The following is a 23,130-nucleotide window of genomic DNA, read 5'->3' on the forward strand; positions in this document are numbered from 1 at the left end:
ACAGCAATCGCGGTAGGCTAAAAAAAAACCCCAAGACTTTCATTCTCACTTAAAGGTTAAGAGAACAGATTCGTCAATTATGTTTGAATCCTTGACTTGCAAGTGACGTCAAAGAAAAATAGAAACCCAGATGTCAGCCATGTTGGTGGAGATACAAATGCGGGGTCAAGCGACATTCCATACAAAACAGTCACTCGTGCGCAACACTTTGTTTTTCCACTGCTTTAAAGGAACAGTCCACCGTACTTCCATAATGAAATATGCTCTTATCTGAATTGAGACGAGCTGCTCCGTACCTCTCCGAGCTTTGCACGACCTCCCAGTCAGTCAGACGCAGTCAGACGCGCTGTCACTCCTGTTAGCAATGTAGCTAGGCTCAGTATGGCCAATGGTATTTTTTGGGGCTGTAGTTAGATGCGACCAAACTCTTCCGCGTTTTTCCTGTTTACATAGGTTTATATGACCAGTGATATGAAACAAGTTCAGTTACACAAATTGAAACGTAGCGATTTTCTATGCTATGGAAAGTCCGCACTATAATGACAGGCGTACTAACACCTTCTGCGCGCTTCGGCAGCGCATTGATATCTGAGCTCCGTATCAATGCCAATCAACCCTATCTACATTGCTAACAGGAGTGACAGCGCGTCTGACTGACTGGGAGGTCGCGCAAAGCTCGGAGAGGTACGGAGCAGCTCATCTCAATTCAGATAAGAGCATATTTCATTATGGAAGTACGGTGGACTGTTCCTTTAAGCGTTCTTTTAGCTCTGCCATATCTTTGTGCTGTATAAGGCTGTGGTCACAACAGTACTCATGACCGTGGCACGTTCCGATTTTTTAGAATTCCGTCCGCAATTTGGAAAGAGGGCGAGGAAACGCTGAGTACGGAGAGGAGACGAGCACGGCTGAATAACATCGGCAGGGCTGATCTAACAGAGGCGAAAACCAAAACAGCTCGTGTTTGCAGTGATCATTTTATCTCGGGTGAGATTCAAAAGCTTTCTCAATAAGGCCATCCTTAAAAAAAAAAAATCCGTTTCCTGTCCACCGGGTGAGCAAAAAAATTTTCAGTCGGGAGAGAGGGATTTATATATATATATATATATATATATATATATATATATATATATATATATATATGGATGGATAAGAAATCGCAATGCTGTGTTTGCTTTTTCTTTCAGTACTTTTTTATTACAGACACATTTAATAAAATGACAGTTTAATCAACTGAAACTTGTACAAAAACTAAGTTAGCATTTTAAATGCTGACTGCAACATTTGCAAAACTTAAAATGTCCGACACACGGACTTTTTGTAGTTCTAAATCGAGCGTTAGGCCTAGTTCGGATGAAATTACACTATTAAAATGATCACTGAATGATTTGTTTTTCTGAATCTTTACTATTTTGTTGTTCGCTAGAATACCATTTTGCGATTTCACACTTAAGCAAATGTTTGAAAACTCCGGATCTCCTTCCTTCATGGTGGCTGCCATTTTTTTGTACCGCACAGCGCATGCGCAGAGCTGATTCAGTTCTATATTCTGCGCGGAATGCAGGGCTTTCCACAAGCGCCGGCTGCCGGCCATACAGCCGACTAAAATTAAATGTTTATCTAACGGACTGACAATAATGTCAAACTGAACCGCACTCATTTAAGTTGTGATTCGCGCTGTTTGTACCGATAATAACCACAAATTCCCCGCCGACTTCGTTGATCGAGGGAGAGTAACTCATTCGCGGCCCCGACATGCAGTGTGTGTGTGTGTGTGTGCGTGCGCACTCGGTGGAGGCAGTAGTGTGTCAGAGGGAACAGAAGCAGAGATAACGCTTATTTTGTCTCCGGTAAACCAGTCTTCTCTCGTTCAGTTACGTGCTGGCATCAAAAGACGCCGTTGGTTGTAAATGAACCCAAACTGAGTGGTTGGAGTGTATTTTCATACACAAATGGAGAAATGTTGGCTGAGTGTGTAATTGTGCAGCCCCACTGCAGACCGTTGTCGTTGTTAATTCATAGCATGCTCAGCTGCGTGAATGTGTCATGCACCGAAAATAAGAGATTTACAAGCCAGGAACGCCTCATGATGCAATACGCAAGAAAAGAAAGAAGATTTACTGCCATTTTACTTTGTATTTGAGTAAAGTGAATAAATAAATGGTCTGTGGAAAATACATGTAATCCTGGGAACTGCATGCACAGGAGTTTATTTTGTGTTTACTCCCCCCCCGGCTGCTGCTTATTTGTCATGGCTGGCTAGTATGAGCCTTAGTGGAAAGCCCTGGGAATGCGTAAATGTCAAGTTCGAGTTTAGATTTACGAACCCGAAAAAAATGTCGAAAAACCGGCGTTAAAAAAAAAATTTTCAACCGCACAAACGGCACTCACCCGGCCGGTGGACCGGAAACAGAACATTTTTTAATAATGGCCTAATATCATGCAAGAATTTTATTTCGTGTTGCTATAAAATGAGCGTTCTTTTGTCGTGGTTCACTCGGTCGTTGTTGTAATTTTAACACGCGTGTTACCGTTTCGCTTCTAGAAGCGTCAGCAGAATTATACGACAGAAACAACCCAGACTGGGCGCCAACTCGGAACAAAAATGTTTCGTCCAAGGTCGGACTTGATTCTTCGGCAGCCAAACCAGATAGAACGCGATATCTGGGTACTCGATGGTCGGTAGAAGCGTCGTATCTTCAGAAAAGTCAGACTTTTTTAAATAATATGGGTCAAAACTCGCACGCATCTATCTTCTCTTTGTATCGAATCTTCGCTCGACTGTTCAAATCGTGGCAACACTGAGAAAATTCAGCATTGTTTACAGACGCTTTCAGCGGCTGCCATCCTGTTTGCTTTGTATATCCACCATCATGGCGGACGCTCATGACGTAGCACATTTTGATCATGTGGTTGCAAGTCATCTATAGTGTGGCATATTTGTGCTGCACTGCGCCTGAAGGGGTGGCTGGTTGGTTCGCGGCCCTATATGCAAGTTAGCTGCAAGAACACTCAAGCAAAAAAAAAAAATTCTTAGCTAGCTAGCTATCTAGCCATCTAGCTAACAGACCAATTTCCTTGGATATTACTAATCAGACAGTGTTCCTACTGCGCTAATGTCTTCCTTGCTGAAAGAGGTGTGTGGGCTAAGATGATGAGCTAATTGCAAACACACCCTGAATCCACAAAGAACTTCCAACTACAGTACATCATTAACGTTAAAACAAATGGAAATAAACGACTCTGGTAAGAGCAGTGGCTGGTGTCGACTGTAACTAGCTCGTGAAAACTGGCTAAACAGAGTGATGACGTCAGCACCGCTCCGAGATGAGTGCCACCACATCCAAAATGAGAACAGCACGACACGTAATGTTAACGCTACGTTTTCCTCAACCAACATACAGAACTGGTATTTACCTTGGCAGACACTGTGGGATGGCGCGTCTTCAGGTGTCTTTTCAAATTGGTCGTGTTTTTTCCGGCCAGCTTATATCCACACGGCACTCCGTCCTCATCGGGAACGATACACTGAGTCTTTCTTTCCGTTTGATTATAACAGAAGTGTGTCCACAGATCTTCTCTCCTTTTTCTTCCAAACTGACTCTCGCAGGCCGCTGGTGAAGTTGAGGAACTCATCATTAGGTTCTGACAGGGTTAGCTCGGTCACATTAGTTGGAAGCTGGCGTTTCCGTGGTGCGTTTGTGTGGACGAGCACCGAGCGGGAAAACGATGAGAAAGATGCATGGAGGCGGGGAGAATTTCGACTTGGAATCGCAGAACTTATTTATGGAAATGATTGGCTATTGACAAGGAAAACAACCAATACTTTGAGGTGGCTACTATGATCTATGGTTTTATATATGTTTTTTTTTTTTTTAATAAACCGTGCTCTAGGTTGTCCGCATGAACAGAACCAGCTAGTTCATCTCGTCGTTATTCGTCAGGGCATAATGACGAGAACTCTCACCGTAATTATCATCATCAAATGTTTTTCCATTTACATTGCTGTTACAATTTAGTCATGAAATAAAAGATCTTCAATGAATACTTAAAGTTAACACTGATTCAAGGTGATTTGAAATGTTTTTAAAAAAAAAAAAACCCACCACCTTTGGTATCCATTGTTGTCTGGCATGCAGATTTTTGTGTAGAAAGTGTGTTAAAAACCGCCTCAAAACGATTATCCATAAGTGAGGACACTGTGTGTTAATTTCAGGGCTTTGAACCAGAATTTTTTTTCCTATTGGTTCGTTCCGAACAGAAACGGAATTTTAACGTTTCCGGTTTTGGGTTCCACCATTAAATAGACATTCCCAAACTGGTTAGAACAAAAAAATTTCGTTCCCGGAACGGTTAATTACGTTCCCTGTCAGCTGTTTAACAAATGGCTATAAAATTATGTCTCTGTCTCATCCAGCTTAAGCCAAATGTAGGCTAATTCTATTACAACCTTCATTAAATAAGACAAGAAATAATTCAAAACAATTATTATTTCAAATGTTGGCAATTTGGATTCTCAGTATGTCTTCCCATCTACACAAACAGAAAACGTGCCAAAAATGAAAGAGAATTCGTTTAGTGTGTTACCAAAGGCTAGTCAGGCCCTATGCATTGATAGGCTAACAGAGGTTAACGTCATTTAATGTTCGCGAGCCTCTCATTAACGTGGACAAATATATTGATATCGTGTTTGAAACTGACGTTTTTGAATAACGACAGACTGCAATATTTACCTCTTATTTAAGATGTGGAGACGTGATAGTTGTCCACCCTCCCGCTCTCTCCATTCAGTCAGCGAACGTCACACAGGAAGTGAACCCCAGCGGGTCATAGAAACTTGCGCAGGAGAAGAATGACTTTTTTATTTGTAGGCTACGGAAACTTTGAGGAACGAAATAAAAACCGGTATTAACCGGTTACCATCATTTTTAATAAGCGTTTCTGTTCCGGAACATAAAAAATAATAAAATTTCTGGTTTCGTTTCTGTTCCATGTGAAATAGAAAAAGTTCCCGGTTTTCGTTTTCGTTCCTTGAACCGGTTCAAAGCCCTGGTTAATTTACATGCAGAAATTTTAGAGGAAAAGGTTGAAAAATTACACAACAACCACCACCCATCCATAGCCGGGTACAGGGTGAGCGGTTTATAGAGTGATGTTTACTTTAGATATTATTGGGTATTAAACAGAGATGGATGAGAGAATGATGATGATGATGATGATGGAGGATTTGTACTCACGGTATGAAGATGGGACGTGGTTCCTCTGAGCAGGCTGAGGCGATTTCCACGTCTGCTCCTGAGAAGGTGCAGGGGCTTGGCATGCTTTAGCCGTGTCCTCTTTAGTGTGATTCTCATTATCCGCTGCAACATCACAAATACTCCACATTAACAACCCTACGGCCATTTTTACCCTTTTCCACTCCCCCCCACAGGTTTGGCTGGTACAGTCTGAAACGCGTCTCGCACCCACATGAGAATCGTGTATTCGAGCAATTCCAGCGTTATGGACGTGACACTTGAACTCAAAATGGCAACAAATGACCCAGTGCATGTTTTATTGTCTCCCAGTATTTAAACAGGTGTTGCATATTTTAAGGCTGTACCATACTGGAGAAGTGATAGAACAAGAACAATTCCCATAGTACATCTAGGGCATGCCAGGAAACGCCAATAAAAGATGCGTTATGGATGTGACAGAAAAAGTATCACTTTTCTTGGGTGACTGTACATTTTTATCAAACTCTGTGAAATTGTAAACCTAATGTCGAAATGGAGATATCCATTTGATAGAGGGGTCCAAGGTGAATATTAAAAAATCTTTGTTTAAAATATTTTGTACTTCATGCAGAGTTTCGGAAGGAAAAGTCAGCGTTATGGATGTGACGAAATTCCGTTATGGATGTGACGCGTCTGAAATAGACATGGCATATGTTTAGAAAATCAGCAATTTAACCACCATAACCCTTTGAAAAACTCTCTAAATATCAGCTAAAACTATCAAAGTTCTTAAATAATATTTAGGATGGCTATTGTTTTGCTGTTTTGTGGATTTTAGCATACATTTCTGTGGCTTGTGGCAATAATATAGAATTGTACATGATCAAAGTTGATTTTAGCTTGGGTTTTACATTATAAGAAAGAAAGACTGACAGTGACATTAGGTTGGTTACAAACTGGTTCAACTTATTCACATCTGTAAAATACAGGCCTAGGTGAGATCTCTGGGAGTGGTTTTGATGTATTACATGTTGCTTTATTTTTGCATGGTGAGGTTGACATTTACATGGAATTGCCCATTCAGTATTTTTGTCACGTTGACAGACTCCAGTTAGTTGAGCATTACAAAACACTGGATTTATTATTAATACTTAAAATTGCTATTAAAGGTGCAGTACGAGATTTTGGAATAACCGTTCCCGCAAGCCATATTTTGAAAAGAAACACGCCCGCCCTCGCCATGCTCCCACCCCCCGCGTCTCCACCCCTCCTCCCCCTTATAAAGCCTGAGAAAATCAGCCTTTATAATGGGCGTCTATTGCGTTACACACCAGTGTAGCTCGTTAAAGTGCCATTCCACCATTGGATGTATTCTTTGGCATAAAATACAATATATTTTGACAACATATATAAATGGTATCACTAGATAGAGAAATCTTTTAGCTTCAAAATGATATATCAAACATAATTTTTTGACAACGACAAGTATATTAATTTTGTGACCAAAGTCACCTACCCTTTTAATTTCCATGCGTGATGTCATCGGCAGGTTCCCCTTCTTGTGTACCACGTGACGTGTGACGTGGCACATATTATCAGCAATGGCGGATAGAACGCGATAAAAATAATACCAAAAATCTAGCTAATACCAATAAATCTAGCTAACTGAAAGATTAACTCAAAATTTTTCGCAGTTTTTTTGGCCCCCATATACGAGGAGAAATGACTCTCTCACTTTGGGGGTTTCCTGGTCTAAAAATAGACCGACACGTGGTACACAAGAAGGGGAACCTGCCGATGACATCACGTTTCACTACCGCGCGGAAATTAAAAGGGTAGGTGACTTTGGTCACAAAATTAATATACTTGTCATTGTCAAAAAATTATGTTTGATATATCATTTTGAAGCTAAAAGATTTCTCTGTCTAGTCATGTTGTCATAAAATATATTGTATTTTATGCCAAAGAATACATCCAATGGTGCAATGGCACTTTAAGTTAGAGCAGGGGTGGGCAATTATTTTTTCCATGGGGCCACATGAGAAACAGGAAATTTTGTGGAGGGCCGGACCAAAGGGCTGAACTAAATTCTGCATAATATTAATTGTATTTCTTTATATAAAGCAATAAATATCATTGTTTTTACAAGCTGCTAAGACTGGTAAGAGTCTGGAAAAAACGAGGTTGCCTTACAAAAAATGTCATTTATTCAATCAAATTTCCCAAAACAATGGTTAACAAAATGTGAATGTTTGTACCATTTTTTCAGTCACATTCACCCCAAAACACAATAAAGACATCACAATATTGTCTCTCTACTCCAAATATCAAGCAAGATGCATCATATTATAATAATGATGCCCACATTTGTAGTCTAATCACCTCATTTGGTGTTTTTCATTTGGTAATGCCGACTCAAATCGTAGTCTTTGAACACGGCAATCTGCTCTCCGCAAACTAAACACACGGCTTTATCTCTGACGTCAGTAAATAAATACTTCGCAGTCCATGTTTTGTTGAAAGCCCTGCATTCGGCATCTACCTTTCTTCTTTTTGCGGACATTTTGGGGGATAAAGTCTTCTTGTGACCTGCTCGCAACAACAATTCGGTGTAGGTATCAGATCTACAGATCGGCTCGGGCTCCGGCGCCTGCTGGTGACGTCACACGATGTGATTGGCTGGACCGTTTGAAGGATGACGTACAAGTTTGTGGTTGGTCTGGACAAATTACGGAAGTAGTTATCGCGGGATTAGGTTTCGTGGGATTTCATGTCATGTTCATGTCGCGCGCATTGCGTTTTTGTTGAACACAACTTCAAAATAAAAGCAATGCACGTTCAGTCCATGCATGAGGTAAAATTAGAAAATACGTTTATTTTGTAATTTCTAATTAACCTTACACGGGCCGGTCAGAATGAACCGAAGGGCCGGATGCGGCCCGCGGGCCGGAAAATGCCCAGGTCTGAGTTAGAGTGTAGACAGCTTGAAAAAATAGCTCAAACTTTCTCATTTAAACTGTGTTTTCAGCCCCAATTTTCACTCCACACACACAATTTTCTCAAAAGTAGTAGTCACACTTGTCCTGGTTCACACAATGTGTCTACCTACACGATAGGACTTGCAGTTTTTGAATGAGAAGCCTGAAAGTAAGGAGAGGACAGGCGCGCTGCCTCATGGACTCCCATTATAAACTTGGCAGAAAAGTCACTCGTTTTCAACTCGCTCTAGTGACCTCATTTTTTACACTACAGACAAAAAAAAATTACATCAGTGTGTTCAAGAGAGCCTTGTGGTGCTCACTGTGAAAGAATTTTGTGAATATCTCCTTCCGTTTTCGTGTAAATCCCCGTTGTTTGGAGGGAGCGCTCTGAGAAAATCCTGCGCTTTCTGTGTGACACTCTGCTCGCAGCGCGCGGGTTGGGGGAGGGGCTGCTCGCTCTCTCTCTCTCACACACACACACACACACACACACAGAAGGGAGGGGCTGCTCGCGGGCTTCAGTCTGATTGACGTGTCAGTATCCAATCATTTTGAGGTGGTATCTCGATAGGATTTGATGGCGTTTTTCCTTTATTTTACACTGTAGACTGGATTAAAATATTTCGTTTTTGGGTCAAACCTTCTATTGTACTGCTTGCAACATGGGTGTGAGGAGCTTTTCAAGCAATATGGTAAAAAACACTCCTGAAAAAAATCTCGTACTCCACCTTTAATGCCAATAAATAATGCAGGTTTTATCCTGAAAGTGTGTTCTGGCACTCCATCTACAATAAAAAGCGCAATTTGTGAAAACGCATTCTACGCTTTGTCGTCACTTTATTCCAGTGTCAAGTTTTTTTTTTAAAGATATTTTTTTGGGCTTTTTTTCACCTTTTTTTTTTTTTTATTATTGGATAGGACAGTGTAGAGACAGGAAATGAGCAGGAGAGAGAGAGACGGGGAGGGATCGGGAAATGACCTCGGGCCGGAATCGAACCCGGGTCCCCGGATTTATGGTATGGCGCCTTATCCACCTGAGCCACGACACCCCCCGCGTCAAGTTTTAGTTTTCAATCTCAGCACAAAGTATTCTAAAAATTCAGAAAGTGAAAATAATTCGAGTCTTGAAATAAACACAGATTTCTAAATACTTGCTAGATGATGATGATGATGTTAGGGGAAGCCATGGCCTAATGGTTAGAGAAACAGTTTTGGGACCAAAAGGTTGTTGGTTCAATTTCCTGGACTAGCAGGATTGTCTCAAGTACCCTTGAGCAAGGCACCTAACCCCCAACTGCTCTGGCAAGAGTGGTGGCGTACCTTGTGTCCGATTAGCCAAAGAAAAACTGATGCTGTGATTATCAGCTCGGGCGCTGAACCCGACAAACCTTATTTTAAATAAAAGATTTTTGCATCATAATTGGCTTCGGCATTATTATTATTAATCAGTGAGATTATTAAACGACCGAGTGAATCGGTTTGTAAACTATTTCTAATAATTATTTTAACACACACACACAAAAAAAAAGTTCAAAATGTGAAATTGTATTTAGATCACCACTAAATATTAGAGATCACTTTCAGCCAGTGCACACAATAACAAACCGAGCAAAGCTTTCCATTTCTGCATAAACGTGTAATAATCTGATAGGCCAGGCACCTTAACCCAGCAAGGTGATTGGCTCTTTTTACTAGAAGGGGTGGGACTTATGTAATACAGCTGCCATGTTGAGTGCTACTCGCTGCCATGTTCATATTTATTTCACTCAGTCGCCGGTCTCTAGTTAAACCGAGCTTCAAGTTCAGCTTTTAATAATTAATATTTGTTTTGTTCATATTCATGGGTTTTTTTAAAGGCATTTTTTTAAATTAGCTTTGCCAGATAAATGTCATGCAGCGTAACCGCAACAGCCTTGACAGACCAATTACTGCAGGTCCGTAATCTATCTAAGAAAAAATAATAAAATCAATAGCAGCAGGTTAAAGGAAATGTGAGGCTACGCGAAGTATTGCATTTGAGGCAAACAGTCTTAAAGGTTCTCGGGTTTTCAGGGTCGTAAATAGCTTGCAATGATCTAAAATAGTAATGGACCATAACAGCTTTGAATGAGCTCAAATTAACTATAGTAAGGTTCAGTTCATCAGATCGCATGTTCCAGATTCTGATGGTTCTTACAGTTGGTAGGTTGAGGACTTGCACTGAGGTGTTACATACTTAATGAGATTCGAGTTACTGGTAGACCTGGTTTGTCGAGCAGGACAGGAGATGCGAGGAATGGAAGACTGATTTACTGTTACCAAGCCATTAACTACTTAAGAATGAATGAATGAATGAATGAATGAATACACACGTATATACACGTAACCCCCGCTGGCAACTCTGCCATAACTCTGGTAAAACGTGACTGAACTGAACAAAATTGCAATATGCGCATTACCAATATATAACAAAGAATCCTGCCAAGTTTCTTGAAATTCCTCCAAAAATTTGAGAGAGGAGTTGATTTCAGAAGGTGAGTACCCTTCCTGGGACGGACAGACAAAGATCACCACGACATGATCCCCCTTCGGGCCTTTCAGACAGCGGGGGATAATGAAAATTGTGAGGGAAGTTGATTTCAGAAAGCAAGCACACTTTGATGAAAGTGCCAAAGTACAAGTCTGTTAATAATCAAGGGCATAACTCTGGGAAAATTTGTTCAAATTAAACGAAATTTCAATCTGCGTATAACTGTCATATAACAAAGCCTTCTGCCAAATTTGGTGAAATTCCTCCATAAATTGTGAGAGGAGTTGATTTCAGAAGAACGTACACCCTCGTGAAATTGCCAAAGTCATTTAATCAAGGGTCAAAACTCTGAGAAAATTTTCACAAATGAAATTAAATTGCAATCTGCGTATTACCGTCATATCACAAGGCCGTTTGCCAAGCTTCGAGAAATTCGTCCAAAAATTGTGAGAGGAGGTGATGTCAGAAAGCGAGCACACCTTCATGAAATTGTGAAAGGTTGTTAATCAATGCGCCACAATTCTGGGACCACGCAACCAAATTGAACAAAATAACAATATGCGTACTACCAACATATAACAAGGCCTTTTGCCGTGTTTGGTGAAATTCCTCCAAAAATTGTGAGAGGAGTTGATTTCAGAAGGAAAACACGCTCTCATGAAATTGTCAAAGCATAATTTTGTTAATCAAGGGCTGTAACTCTGGGAAAATGTGACCCAATTTAATGAAATTACAATATGCGTATTACCGACATATAACAAAGGGTGTTCACACGGCACATATTTGCATCGATGCTGCACCGATGTATTTTGTTGCGATATATCTTACACCGGTGTAAATTTTGTGGAGCGTTCACACGTCACAAACCTGCTTACTAGAGAGAAGCGTGTTAGCACCGGTGCAGCCCCACTTGCGTTCACACGGCAGTTTTTGCGACCGTGCTATACGATAGTAATAATGCGGAAATGAAATATGCGCATGCGTGAAAATGTACTTCCTTTTCCTGGTTATCATGGCATCACCAAGTGCCAGGAAAACAACGTGGATGAAGACACCAGTGTTGCCAGATACTGCTGACATTTTCCAGCCCAAAATATGTTCAAATCCGCCAAAATGCACTTAAAACCGCCCAATCTGGCAACACTGGAAGACACGCAGTTCTGTTGTTGTTGATATTCGCCATTTTGGAAGCGCAAAATACCAGGATGCAAATTATGCAATGCCCGTATGTAATCAACTCTCCTCACGCGTAGTGAGTCTACCCCTGTAGCGTTCAGACGTCCCATTTTATATCGGTGCTGCCCCGCAAACTAGTGTTTACTCCGGAGTCAATTTCTTAAACCACCTCCCGAGCAGGGATATGGCCCTTTTCCACTACCCTTTTTCAGCTCACTTCAGCCCGACACGGCTCGCGTTTCGACTACCAAAAACCAGCACGACTCAGCTCGCTTCAGCCCTGCTTTGCCCCTAAAACTCGCACTGTTTTGGAGTGGGGCTGAAGCGAGCCAAACCGTGCCGAGTGAGGTTGGGGGCGTGAGCAGACACTCCCCTGTGCACTGATTGGTGAGGAGGAGTGTCCTCACATGCCCACACACGCCCCGCGAGCGCGCTGGGATCTGTAAACACCACAAACCCGGAAGAATAATAATTACGAATTACGAGAATTTCTGAAGCCTTATGCGCCTCGCCTCATCTATACGCTCTTGCCAGTATCTGTTGGCGTTGTCGGTGACAACAAGCCACAGCACCAAGACCAGCAACACTAACGACTCCATGTCCTCCATGTTTATTGTTTACTATCCGGGTCGTGAGACTACCGCTTAAAAGCTCACTGAATCAGTGACATACAGAGCATCGTGGACGAGTTCGCGGAGCGCAAGGCTCGTCGTATGCCCTTCAAATAATGCGCGCAGTAGGCTATTGATGTTTTATTATGAGCCATGTACAGTATGTCGCCTAATGTTTTTTTTGTTTCTGAGTTACATGTTCGTTTGAAGGACTTAATGTACAAAATAACATAGTTGCACCCCGGAGTGTTGAAATTGGTAAACACAGTGCATTCAGTGAGGTTTGCACCGCCCTCCTTTTATTTCTGACTCTTCCTGTCACCGTTGCAACCTCTGAGCGCTCATTCGTATGCCCTTCAAATAATGTGCGCAGTATAGGCTATTGATGTTTTATTATGAGCCATGTACAGTATCCTAATGTTTTTTGTTTCTGAGTTACATGTTCGTTTGAAGGACTTGATGTACTAAATAACATAGTTGCACCCGGTAGTGTTGAAATTGGTAAACACCGCAGTTGTGGACATTTTGTAGCCTAAAATGATGTTATGATAAGCTTTAATAAAGGGCCTGGTCATTTGCCCCGCCCCCGGCCCGGCTCTGACTTGTTCCGCCACTGTCACTGATGTCACTGTTTGCGCTGCTTAACGACATCACGTGACGTCCACCCACTTTCGCTAACTCCACCCAATGTGTCCACCCACTTCCAGCCAGCATGGTTCAGCGCGGTTGTAGTCGAAATGCAACTCCAACAGCCCCGCTCAGCTCGACTCAGCCCAACTCAGCACGGCACGGCTCAGCCGCGTTTGTAGTGGAAAAGCGGCATTAGATTTGCACCGGTTTAAGCAGCTTTCAGGGGCTACACCGGTATAACTTTGTACCGTGTGAACGCTCTACCGGGGCAGCCCCGGTGCTACACCGGAGTAAAAGTTGCCGTGTGAACACCCCTATAGAATCCTGCCAAGTTTTGTGAAATTGTGAGAGGAGTTGATTTCAGAAGGTGAGCACCCTTCCCGGAACGGACAGACAGAAATCGCCATGACATAATCATCCTTTGGGCCTTTGGGGGATTTAAAAAACAAAAACAAACAAACAAACAAAATATATAATAAAACCTCATGCCAGGAGGAAATTGGTAATAAATTACGTAACTGTAACCTAGAAAAGTAGCCGACATTGCACTGAAAGGACAGGTTAAGAATATATTTCGTTGCATGTCTTTGCGTTCTTTTTAGTCGAGTAATAAGCTCTCTCTGACTTGTGTATACGAAATGAGAGTACACCAAAGCGATATTAATAATTTTCCTTACAGCAATACTTCGAATGCATTGCGTATTGTGTGTACTGATGTTCTGTAACTCACTCCCCCGCACGTATATCTCACATCACGTGACACTTTAATCGCACACATCGACTCCGCAACCAATTTACAGGTTTCATACGAACAGGAAGTGAATACTTACGCAACCTTTGTTACTAACTGCAAATTATACTAATCTACTCAGGGACGAGAGTGCATGTTGAGAAAAAAATCTGAAAAGTAGCGGGGGGGTGTCCAGGGGCAACATCTCGGTGAGGGACCAGGGGGCGAAGCTGATGGATTTTGGTGATTTAAACACCCAAAACCCATTAATTTTAGCAATGAAATATATGTATTTTTCTCGAAGTTGATATCCCAATTCAACATGCCATCAACTGAAACTTTTGTATCATGACAAGTGTTCTTTCTTAAATATCATATCCCACCTTGTTTGACTTTTTCAGCATGTTCAGTGCAACCTTTTAGGTTTTGGAACAATAGACCCATAAATCAGGGATGAGAATGAAAAATATTTTAAAAGTCTGAAAAAACCGGGGCATGGGGCTAATGATTTTTGGCTATTTTTTTTTTTACCCCAAAACCATTAATTTTATCAGCAAAAATTTGCAATTTATTTGGAAATAAATTCCCCTTCTTGGTGGACTCCCAGGTGAAAATGATTAATATGGTACAAGAGACTTGTTTTTAATCGATTCACATTTGATGATTTCAAAAAAAATGAATGCACCTTTTAATATAAACGAGCTCTACAGTATTATATTTCTGCATTTTTGCTATTCATGTCTTTGAATACTCCAATCCTTTACAATGAAGTGCAAACCAGAAAAAAGTTCTATCATATAATTCTCTGAAGCTTTCTTTTGATGTTATCATGGTAGCAGGAGGTCTTGCATATTAAGCAGGCAACATTCAACATCACTCATCACTTCCCTTTCAACTGTTATGTGGACTAACTAGGATTTATCTGGACAGGATGTTGTGTAATGTAATACATATACCATACGGGCAATCTGAAGATCGAGATGGTGATTTTGAATTAAAGAACAGGCATGTACAATGGGCATTACATATTGGAAATTTTTTTTAAATCAAAAACTATAAATTCATCTCGGCCTAAAAAATTTGGGCAGACGCTCCTGCGCGGCACATGCCAGCAATTCCCCCCGTCCCCCTATTAAATGAGCAATAAGTAGGAGAGTTATACATGCTATCATACTTAAAATTTCATCAGAAACATAGATATGATACTATGATTCTCCCCAACATGCTACATTAGATAAGCTAACCCCATTTATAAAAGATACACACTTATATATGACATGTAATTGATATATATTTTTGGGGCGCGCGCTCTCTCTCTCTCTCTGCCATGCCGATCCTGTAGGCTGCACTGACTCAACTGAAAACTCCGGTCCTCGAGAAAAGAGATAAAAGCCCGCCCACACTGAAAGCTGATTGGCTTATTTTGCTGAGTAACCCAATCAAGATGCTGTTTGTCTGGCATGCGCTACATGAACAGGCACACAGGCAGTGTTGCCAGATTGGGTGGTTTTAAGTGCATTTTGGCAGGTTTTGAACATATTTTGGGCTGGAAAACATCAGCAGTATCTGGCAACACTGCACACCCCCAGCGCACACATTCTAAGATGCGTGATGCAGACCTTAATGTTGCACATGCACGCTCTTGCTCACTTCTATCAATATTTAGGAGACTCCCGGAACTTCCGGGAGACTTGGGATGTCTGCGTTATAAGGTGACCACAGATCGTTAATCATACCCCCCCCCCCAAAAAAAAAAAATTCTCAACGGATTTACATCGATCTCAAAAATGATCATTTTGGTCTGAAAAAGTCGGAAATCCGCCAATCGGCGGAAAATTCTCATCCCTGTCTACTCCATTCATTTTTCCGGGTCATTTTGGGTCGATTCATGACGTGTAATATTGGGATTGAGCAATATAGCACCCATCATGATCATTTATTTCATGAGATTTTATATTGTAATTCTCTCATGACGCATTGGTTAAAAAGCGTATGGTTCATAAAAGCTTTCGCATATTCATCATTCAGCATCAAAATGCCTACAACGCGTCTCGTGATGTGAGAGTTCTCTTATCGCACACCTCTCAGTTATAATCTCAAGCGTGTGGATTTCAGTTCCAGGTTGTTTGTAACACTATAAAATGTGGAAAAAAAAAATTCTAGGGGTGGGGTGGGGGCAAATATTTATGCAAGCTGGGAAAATGTGCAGGGTGACGTTCCAAAAGGAGTGCGATTGAGAAACGCTCGTCAGAAATCAAAAACCAAACAAAACCATGCCATGCGGAGAATTTATGATCGCGTGGAAAGCACATACGAGTTCCTGGAATAGGGAGGAGGGGAATAAAGCAAAACGCAACAAACAAAAAACAAAACAAAACAAAAAAAAACTCCTAGATAAATGACCACAGATGAAAAATGATGGAGTTCACATCACTGAGCCATGCAACACGACACACTTGTAGAAAATTCCTGGAGGTGAAGTCATCCGGTTACGACACACCGCATTAGTGTCACGTGACTCATTAGATACTCCACGTGCATGTGAATTAACTATAACATTTACAGGAAATTATCAGAGAAGCCTAGTAAAACAACACTAAAACGTCGATATGGTGTACGAGCATGCCGAGGTGCTTTTTTTTGGGGGGGGGGGGGGGGGACTCACCGGCGTGCGACTGCATGTGCTCCATGAGGTTGCTGTAGAACTGGAACTGAATGCCGCAGGATCCGCACGTGTAGGCCTCTAAAAACACAAGGTCCACCGTGTCGCTCTTAGAACATCATGATGCTAATGCTAACACAGATGTAGGTCACTATCAGGCTGCTTTGTGCCAGGATAAAGATGGGTTTCAGCCATGCAGCGATTCGTCCATGGGTAAGGTTCGAGATGCGATTAATGACGTAATGAGGACGTAATTATCAACATGCTGAAGGAAAACAAAATCAATTCCAAAGCGTGTACTTACTCTGCGATGCAGGGAAGGCGCTGGCCACCATCGGGCTCGTAGCATCTGCAGGGGCAACATTTAAATAATGTTTTAGATTTCACTGAACGGATACAAATATAACATGAACCGAAAAGGAGCAGAAATGACACCGAGCGACCGGATCAAGCGCAACGCTAGTTTATGTAGCGCTACAGAAATATACTATTTTTTCTTTTTTGCCAGGAAGAAACGCTAAATCTTTAACTGATTGGGTTCTAGATCATCAAACACTGACTCGAGGTGTTCTTCATGCAGCCTTGGCTGAAAAACTGAAATAAAAATGATTTATTTTACGTTTAAAGAACAAAGAGTGCTCTGATACCCCTTTTCCACCAAATCAGTTCCAGGGCTGGTTCGGGGCCAGTGCTAGTGCTGGTTCACAACTCGTTCAACTTGCGAGCCAGCTGAGAACCAGTTTGCTTTTCCATAGCTCGCGGTGCTAAGGGAAGCCACGTCATTACGTCGCTGTATACGTCAGTTACGTCGCTACGTTTGCATAAACCTTGACGCGAATATCGAAGCAAAAACAACATGGAAGAAGCAGCAGCAGCAACAACAACAACAATAATAATAAATAACTTCGCGTTTGTACAGCTGCTGTTTCTCGGCGCTTAAAAATGGCGATCTTTCGCGGTCTTGTTATTGTTGTTGGTCTTAACAACTCCGCCCCCCCGCTGACGTAAGCGGTTCTTTCCTCTGGCCCAGCAGAGAGTTGGTGTTAGCCTGGAACCGGTTTTTCTGGCCCCAGAGCCAGTTCTTTGTCAGTGGAAACAGAAAGTCCGGTTCCAAACTAAGCACTGGCCCCGAACCAGCCCTGGAACTGCTTTGGTGGAAAAGGGGCATGAGAGCACAATATCCCCCACTGGCAACTACGCCATAACTCTGGTAAAATTTGCCCAAATTAAACGAAATTTCAATCTGCGTATAACTGTCATACAACAAAGCCTTCTGCCAAGTTTGGTGAAATTCCTCCACAAATTGTGAGAGGAGTTGATTTCAGAAGAACATACACCCTCGTGAAATTTCCAAAGTTATTTAATCAAGGGTCAAAACTCTGGGAAAATTTTCACAAACGAAATTAAATCCTAATCTGCGTATTACCGCCACATCACAAGGTCTTTGGCCAAGCTTCAAGAAATTCGTCCAAAAATTGAGAGGAGTTGATGTCAGAAGGCGAGCACGCCTTCATGAAATTGTCAAAGTACAAGGTTGTTAATCAAGGGCTGTAACTCTGGGACCACGCAACCGAATTGAACAAAATAACAATATGCGTACTACCAACATATAACAAGGCCTTTTGCCGGGTTTGGCGAAATTCCTCCAAAAATTGTGAGAGGAGTTGATTTCAGAAGGAAAACACGCTCTCATGAAATTGTCAAAGTATAATTTTGTTAAATTAATCAAGGGCTGTAACTCTGGTAAAATGTGACCCAATTTAACGAAGTTACAATATGCGTATTACCGACATATAACAAAGAATCCTGCCAAGTTTTGTGAAATTCCTCCAAAAATTATGAGAGGAGTTGATTTCAGAAGGTGAGCACTAGGGGTCGACCGATAATCGGCCTGGCCGATATATCGGGCCGATATTCTGCATTTTTAGGGTTATCGGTATCGGCCATAATTTCCACCGATATGCCGATAACATGCATTTTTGTAGCCATTTCGTTCCTAACGCAACTGTCATTGCAAGTCCTTTCCTGCACTCGCCTCTGAGTTCAAGAACATGGTCCCGCCCACCACAACATCTGATTTGTTTGGCACAAGAGATATAGCCAATCGACACGTGTAGCTAAACGCTGTGAACTGTTTCAAGGTGGCCGTACGCGCACTCGGGCAGAAGCGGCACAAGGGATACAGCCAATCAACACGCGTAGCTAAACGCTGTGAACTGTTTCAAGGCGGCCGTATGGGCACTCGGGCAGAAGCAGATCCCACTTCAAGGTAAGGACACGCTGCTTTTGCCGCAATAAGTCACAAACACACAAGTTGCAAAAGCACAACATCATATGTTTACATTCTTCATCTACTACTCCTTAAAATTGTCCATTTGCATCTGTGTAGCCAGGCAAACTTAGCTTACGGAAAGAAGCACTTGAATTAGCCTACAACCAACTAGTCTCGCTGAAACTACATGTAATGCTTCCTTCACTACAATATAATCCTCCTAAATTGGGAATATTAGGCTTGGGCGTTAAAAGCATTAGAATGTAGATGGTTACTTGTTAAGTTGTTACATAATAGGGAGTGATAGCCGACTTTATGTTTGATTTTACTTTTTAAAAAATGCTGCAGGCAGCTCCCTACACTGGATTTGTTATTTAAAAACTACTTGAAGTTGGTAAGTCTTACTTAGTTCTTAGTGTAAAAGAATCCAGAGTGCATTTTCATTTATTTTCCACTAAAAATGGTGAGCTGCAATATAGTAGGGAGTGATTTATTTTTTTATTGGTGAATATTTATTTTATTATTATTTTATTTCTCATTTTATTCTAACTAATGTTTGACTTTATTGTACAAATGCTGCTGGCATCTCCCTGCACAAAATTTCATGTTCAATTTTACAATTAAACATACATTTCATGGATATGAAGGTCTGTGTCAGTGTGTGCTATGTTTAATTTCATGTGAATTATAATGTTTACATTTATCGGTTGCACATATCGGTTATTGGCATCCCAATTCCATAATAATCGGTATCGATATCAGCCCTGAAAAAAAACATATCGGTCGATCCCTAGTGAGCACCCTTCCTGGGACGGACAGAAATCGCCACGACAATCCTCCTTTGGGCCTTTCGGCGAGTGGGGGATAAAAAAAAAAAGGGGTCACTATGTGGAGAAAAGTCACGCAATAAATAAAAAAATAGATAAATAAAAATAAATAAAACAAACCCCTTACATTTTCTTTTTTCCTGATTTTTCAGAGAAATATATTAGCTAAAGTTCTTTAGCTTTGAGATAATAGTGATATGATTTTTATTTTATTGAGGGGAAAAAAAAAATCCATCTCTAACAAGAACCTCGAATCTGCATGATTTTTCACCCAGCGTGAAGCTCTGTGAAGAAAATGCTGACTTCATCCCACCTTCCAGGAAAAAAAATAAAATAAAATAGTTACATAACCAGAATTCAGAGATCAGATCAGATCAGATCAGATCAGTCAGCAGTGGAGTCACTACAGGATGTTGACTCTGATTCAGTAAAACTGACTCAGAGCTGAACTTCTGCTTCGACGAGGTGGGGGAGAAAAAATAAAACAAAAAAGGCATTGTGGCCGAGAGGAGAAAAAAAAAAAAAAAAGCTGATGAGGCTACTCCAGTGGCATTCACACAGAGGACATAACACAAAGAACTTACAAGGAATTCATCACCATATAATAATAATAATAATAATAATAATAATAATAATAGGAAAATTAAGAAAAAAAAGGAAAAGTTGATTTAACTTCATGGAAAAAAATTTGCAAAATGCATTAAAATCTCAATATAAAAAATTCAGGATGAAAGTGCGGTTCTTTTTAAATGTCATAAATAAATAAATAAATTGTTATAAAATATGAAAAATATCCATTGTAGTTATTTGATGACTTTTTATCATAAGTGATAAATGTTGCATTAATTATTTTTTCATATGCAAATGAAGTTTTATGGATTTTTTCATTAAAAAAAATGCAAGAATGCATAAAATAAAATATGCAAAACAGTAACTTGGTTTGATTTTTTTTTACTCCGTAATCAAGAAAAAAAAGTATGCATTAAAATATAAACATGTACTTTACTGTACCCGTGATTCAAGTTTTTTTGTCAAAAAAGCAAAAATGACAAAATATGCTTTTAAAATAGAAAAAAACACTGTAGCTTTGTTTTTTGTAATAATGCAAAATAAAATCAGAACTACGACACTGAAATTTTTTTTTTTTTAAAGATTGTGGTTTCATTTTGTCAAACAAAATGCAAAATTTAAAAAAAATTAAAAATGCATCATTTAATTAATGCACTGATTACAATTTTACTGTCAAAAAGAAAGCAAAATAAATAGAAAATATTAGTGTGCACTTTCACTATTAGCTATAAATAAAAGCATTAAAAAATGTAAAAACATTATAAAAAGCAAAATACAACTGAAATACATTTAAAAAAAGTTAAAATATCCAAATGCATTTATTTATTTATTTATTTTTTTATTTGCACTCAGGTATTTAAAAAGGTAATCATTAAAAATAAATTAATGCAAAATCCTCCCACACTAAATGTAATGAGAATGTGTCCCCCAGTGAGTGTGTGTGTGTGTGTGTGTGTGTGTGTGTGTGTATGCGCGCGCACTCACTTCCATGTGACTGTGACTATTTGAGTCAGTACTACAGAAAAACATTAACCCTTTCACCACCACTGCGTAACTTCATATACAGACTGCTACACACACTGTATAACTTTATATCAGAAATAACATTAACACCCAGTAACGGATAAATTCAATATAAACCAGGACACACTTTTAAAAGAACTAGAGGATTTCTGCTCGGAGAATATGAGAACATATGACATACTTGAGAATATTATGACAACACCGTTAAACTGGCATTTTATCCACTAATAGTTACTGAAAGAAAGGTGCGTAAAAAGATGCCTAATTAACAGAAAATGACATTGTGCTTATCGAAATCACACAGTCAGAAATCCTGGAGAATCCGACTTCTCAACCAATCAGCGTCTTCGACACTCGGGGCTTCCCGACTACAGTGAGACCAGAATAGCGGTCTGCAGTGGTTGAAAGTGTTAAAGCACAATAACTTGTGTGTCCTCGAGCATTTCAACACAACCGGAATTCACCGCGTGTCTGAAATTCCTGATATTCCCAACATCCCACAAGTTAACGCAGGGCGACTTACCGCTCGAGCTCTGGGAGCTGTTGGCGTCTCCGCGGCTCGGCTGCACTGAGGTTTTACCGTCAATTTTCAGTCCGAATGAGCTTTCTGAGAGGAAAAAAAATAAAAAGATTGGTTCATCCTTCAATGCTCTGTGAGTAAGTTCTACCCAGAATGCACTGCAGTTTGCCATCTTTTACAAAAACAGAAAAAATATTGGAGTGAAGCAGGCCATCAAAGAAAAGAAGAAGAATTAAAGGGGAACTGAAGTCATTTTTAAACTTGCTTTATTTCTTAATTAACGTGTTATTCGATTACGCTTTCGGTTTAGTAACCTTATATCGTGACTCGTATTGGCAACTAATCGCAGTTAAATATTATACTTATCGGCCTGTTCGGCTTGTTGAATTTAGTTCGTTTGGTCCACGGCAGGCGTCGCTTATCCGCGCGATCTTCACGAGACTTGTGCAAGACTTCGCAACATGACGTGTCAGCCAGGTGTCAGTGCCGCCATTTTGAAAACTGTTTTCCAAATGAAATCTTGTACGAAAACGAGTTTAAATGACGATTACTGCCTACTTTTTTCAAACTTTCCTGATTGCTATCAAAACAAACAAAACTTCCGGCTTGATTACATCAGCATTCGAAAGACGGCGCGCACGCGTCTTTGGACAACGTTGGCAGATGTTGGTGACTTTGATTTCCGCTGTACGTTTTACTTCCGTCCTACGATGTCTCGCACAGGTCTCAACGAATCTCGTTTACGGCCATTGCTTTGACATATGGACTGATATATTACAGAGCATCTTTCAAACACTCAGAACTTGCTATAGCAGCGACAAAATAGCGATCAAAAATGCATTCCGATATTTAATAAAATGAGAAATAGAATTTTGATGATAAAAAAATTTGCCTTCAATTCTCCTTTAAAGCTAATTACTGTGTCACATGTGCAGTAAGTTCTTCTACAAATGTGAAGTAAATTGGTTTGGCTTTTCCTCTCCAGGCCAATTTTGTGTTCAGATTCGTTCTGACTGAATGCCGAGTGCCACTTCCAAAATCTCAGAAGTGCCAATTCCTTTACACTAAATGACGTCAATCACTTGTGATCAGTCGTTTGGTGTGGTACGGGTGTGGCTGCTATACAATCTTTTACCTGGAGAGGTCCCTGCTGAAGCCCACGCCTCATCCTCATCCCCAAATCCCACTTTCTCACGAAAAGAAAGCAAAAGCGAGACCTGTTTATCATGTGACGGTCACTGTTTTGTACACAAACAACGATCATGTTGTAGAACTCGACGCGGCCATCGCCAATGGGTCGAATTGCTCTTTTTTTTTTTTAATAAACTAATCTGTATTCCTGAATTACGTTCAGAATACACTTCAAAGGAAATCTATTTCAGGCACATGACCTTGTGGTGACC

At 40.6% G+C, this 23,130-nt stretch overlaps 1 protein-coding gene across 8 annotated transcripts in view; it reads right to left on the reverse strand.

Annotated features, from left to right (window-relative positions):
* znf618 (zinc finger protein 618) overlaps positions 1-23,130 on the reverse strand; it is a 117,780-nt gene that overhangs the window by 16,831 nt on the left and 77,819 nt on the right. For 4 of the 8 annotated variants that reach the window (XM_060912300.1, XM_060912296.1, XM_060912294.1 and 1 more), the window contains 5 exons: positions 21,731-21,814; positions 16,820-16,864; positions 16,519-16,596; positions 5,238-5,360; positions 3,418-3,614 (listed from right to left, as the gene is read on the reverse strand). In XM_060912300.1, the coding sequence (XP_060768283.1) occupies positions 3,418-3,614; positions 5,238-5,360; positions 16,519-16,596; positions 16,820-16,864; positions 21,731-21,814 (527 nt within the window). Of the gene's footprint in view, positions 1-3,417; positions 3,615-5,237; positions 5,361-16,518; positions 16,597-16,819; positions 16,865-21,730; positions 21,818-23,130 lie in introns of those variants that run through there. The other 4 variants (XM_060912299.1, XM_060912298.1, XM_060912301.1 and 1 more) reach the window with 3 other exon arrangements.

The sequence above is a fragment of the Neoarius graeffei genome, chromosome 28 (genome assembly GCF_027579695.1).
Source record: "Neoarius graeffei isolate fNeoGra1 chromosome 28, fNeoGra1.pri, whole genome shotgun sequence".
In the NCBI taxonomy this organism is placed as follows: domain Eukaryota; kingdom Metazoa; phylum Chordata; class Actinopteri; order Siluriformes; family Ariidae; genus Neoarius; species Neoarius graeffei.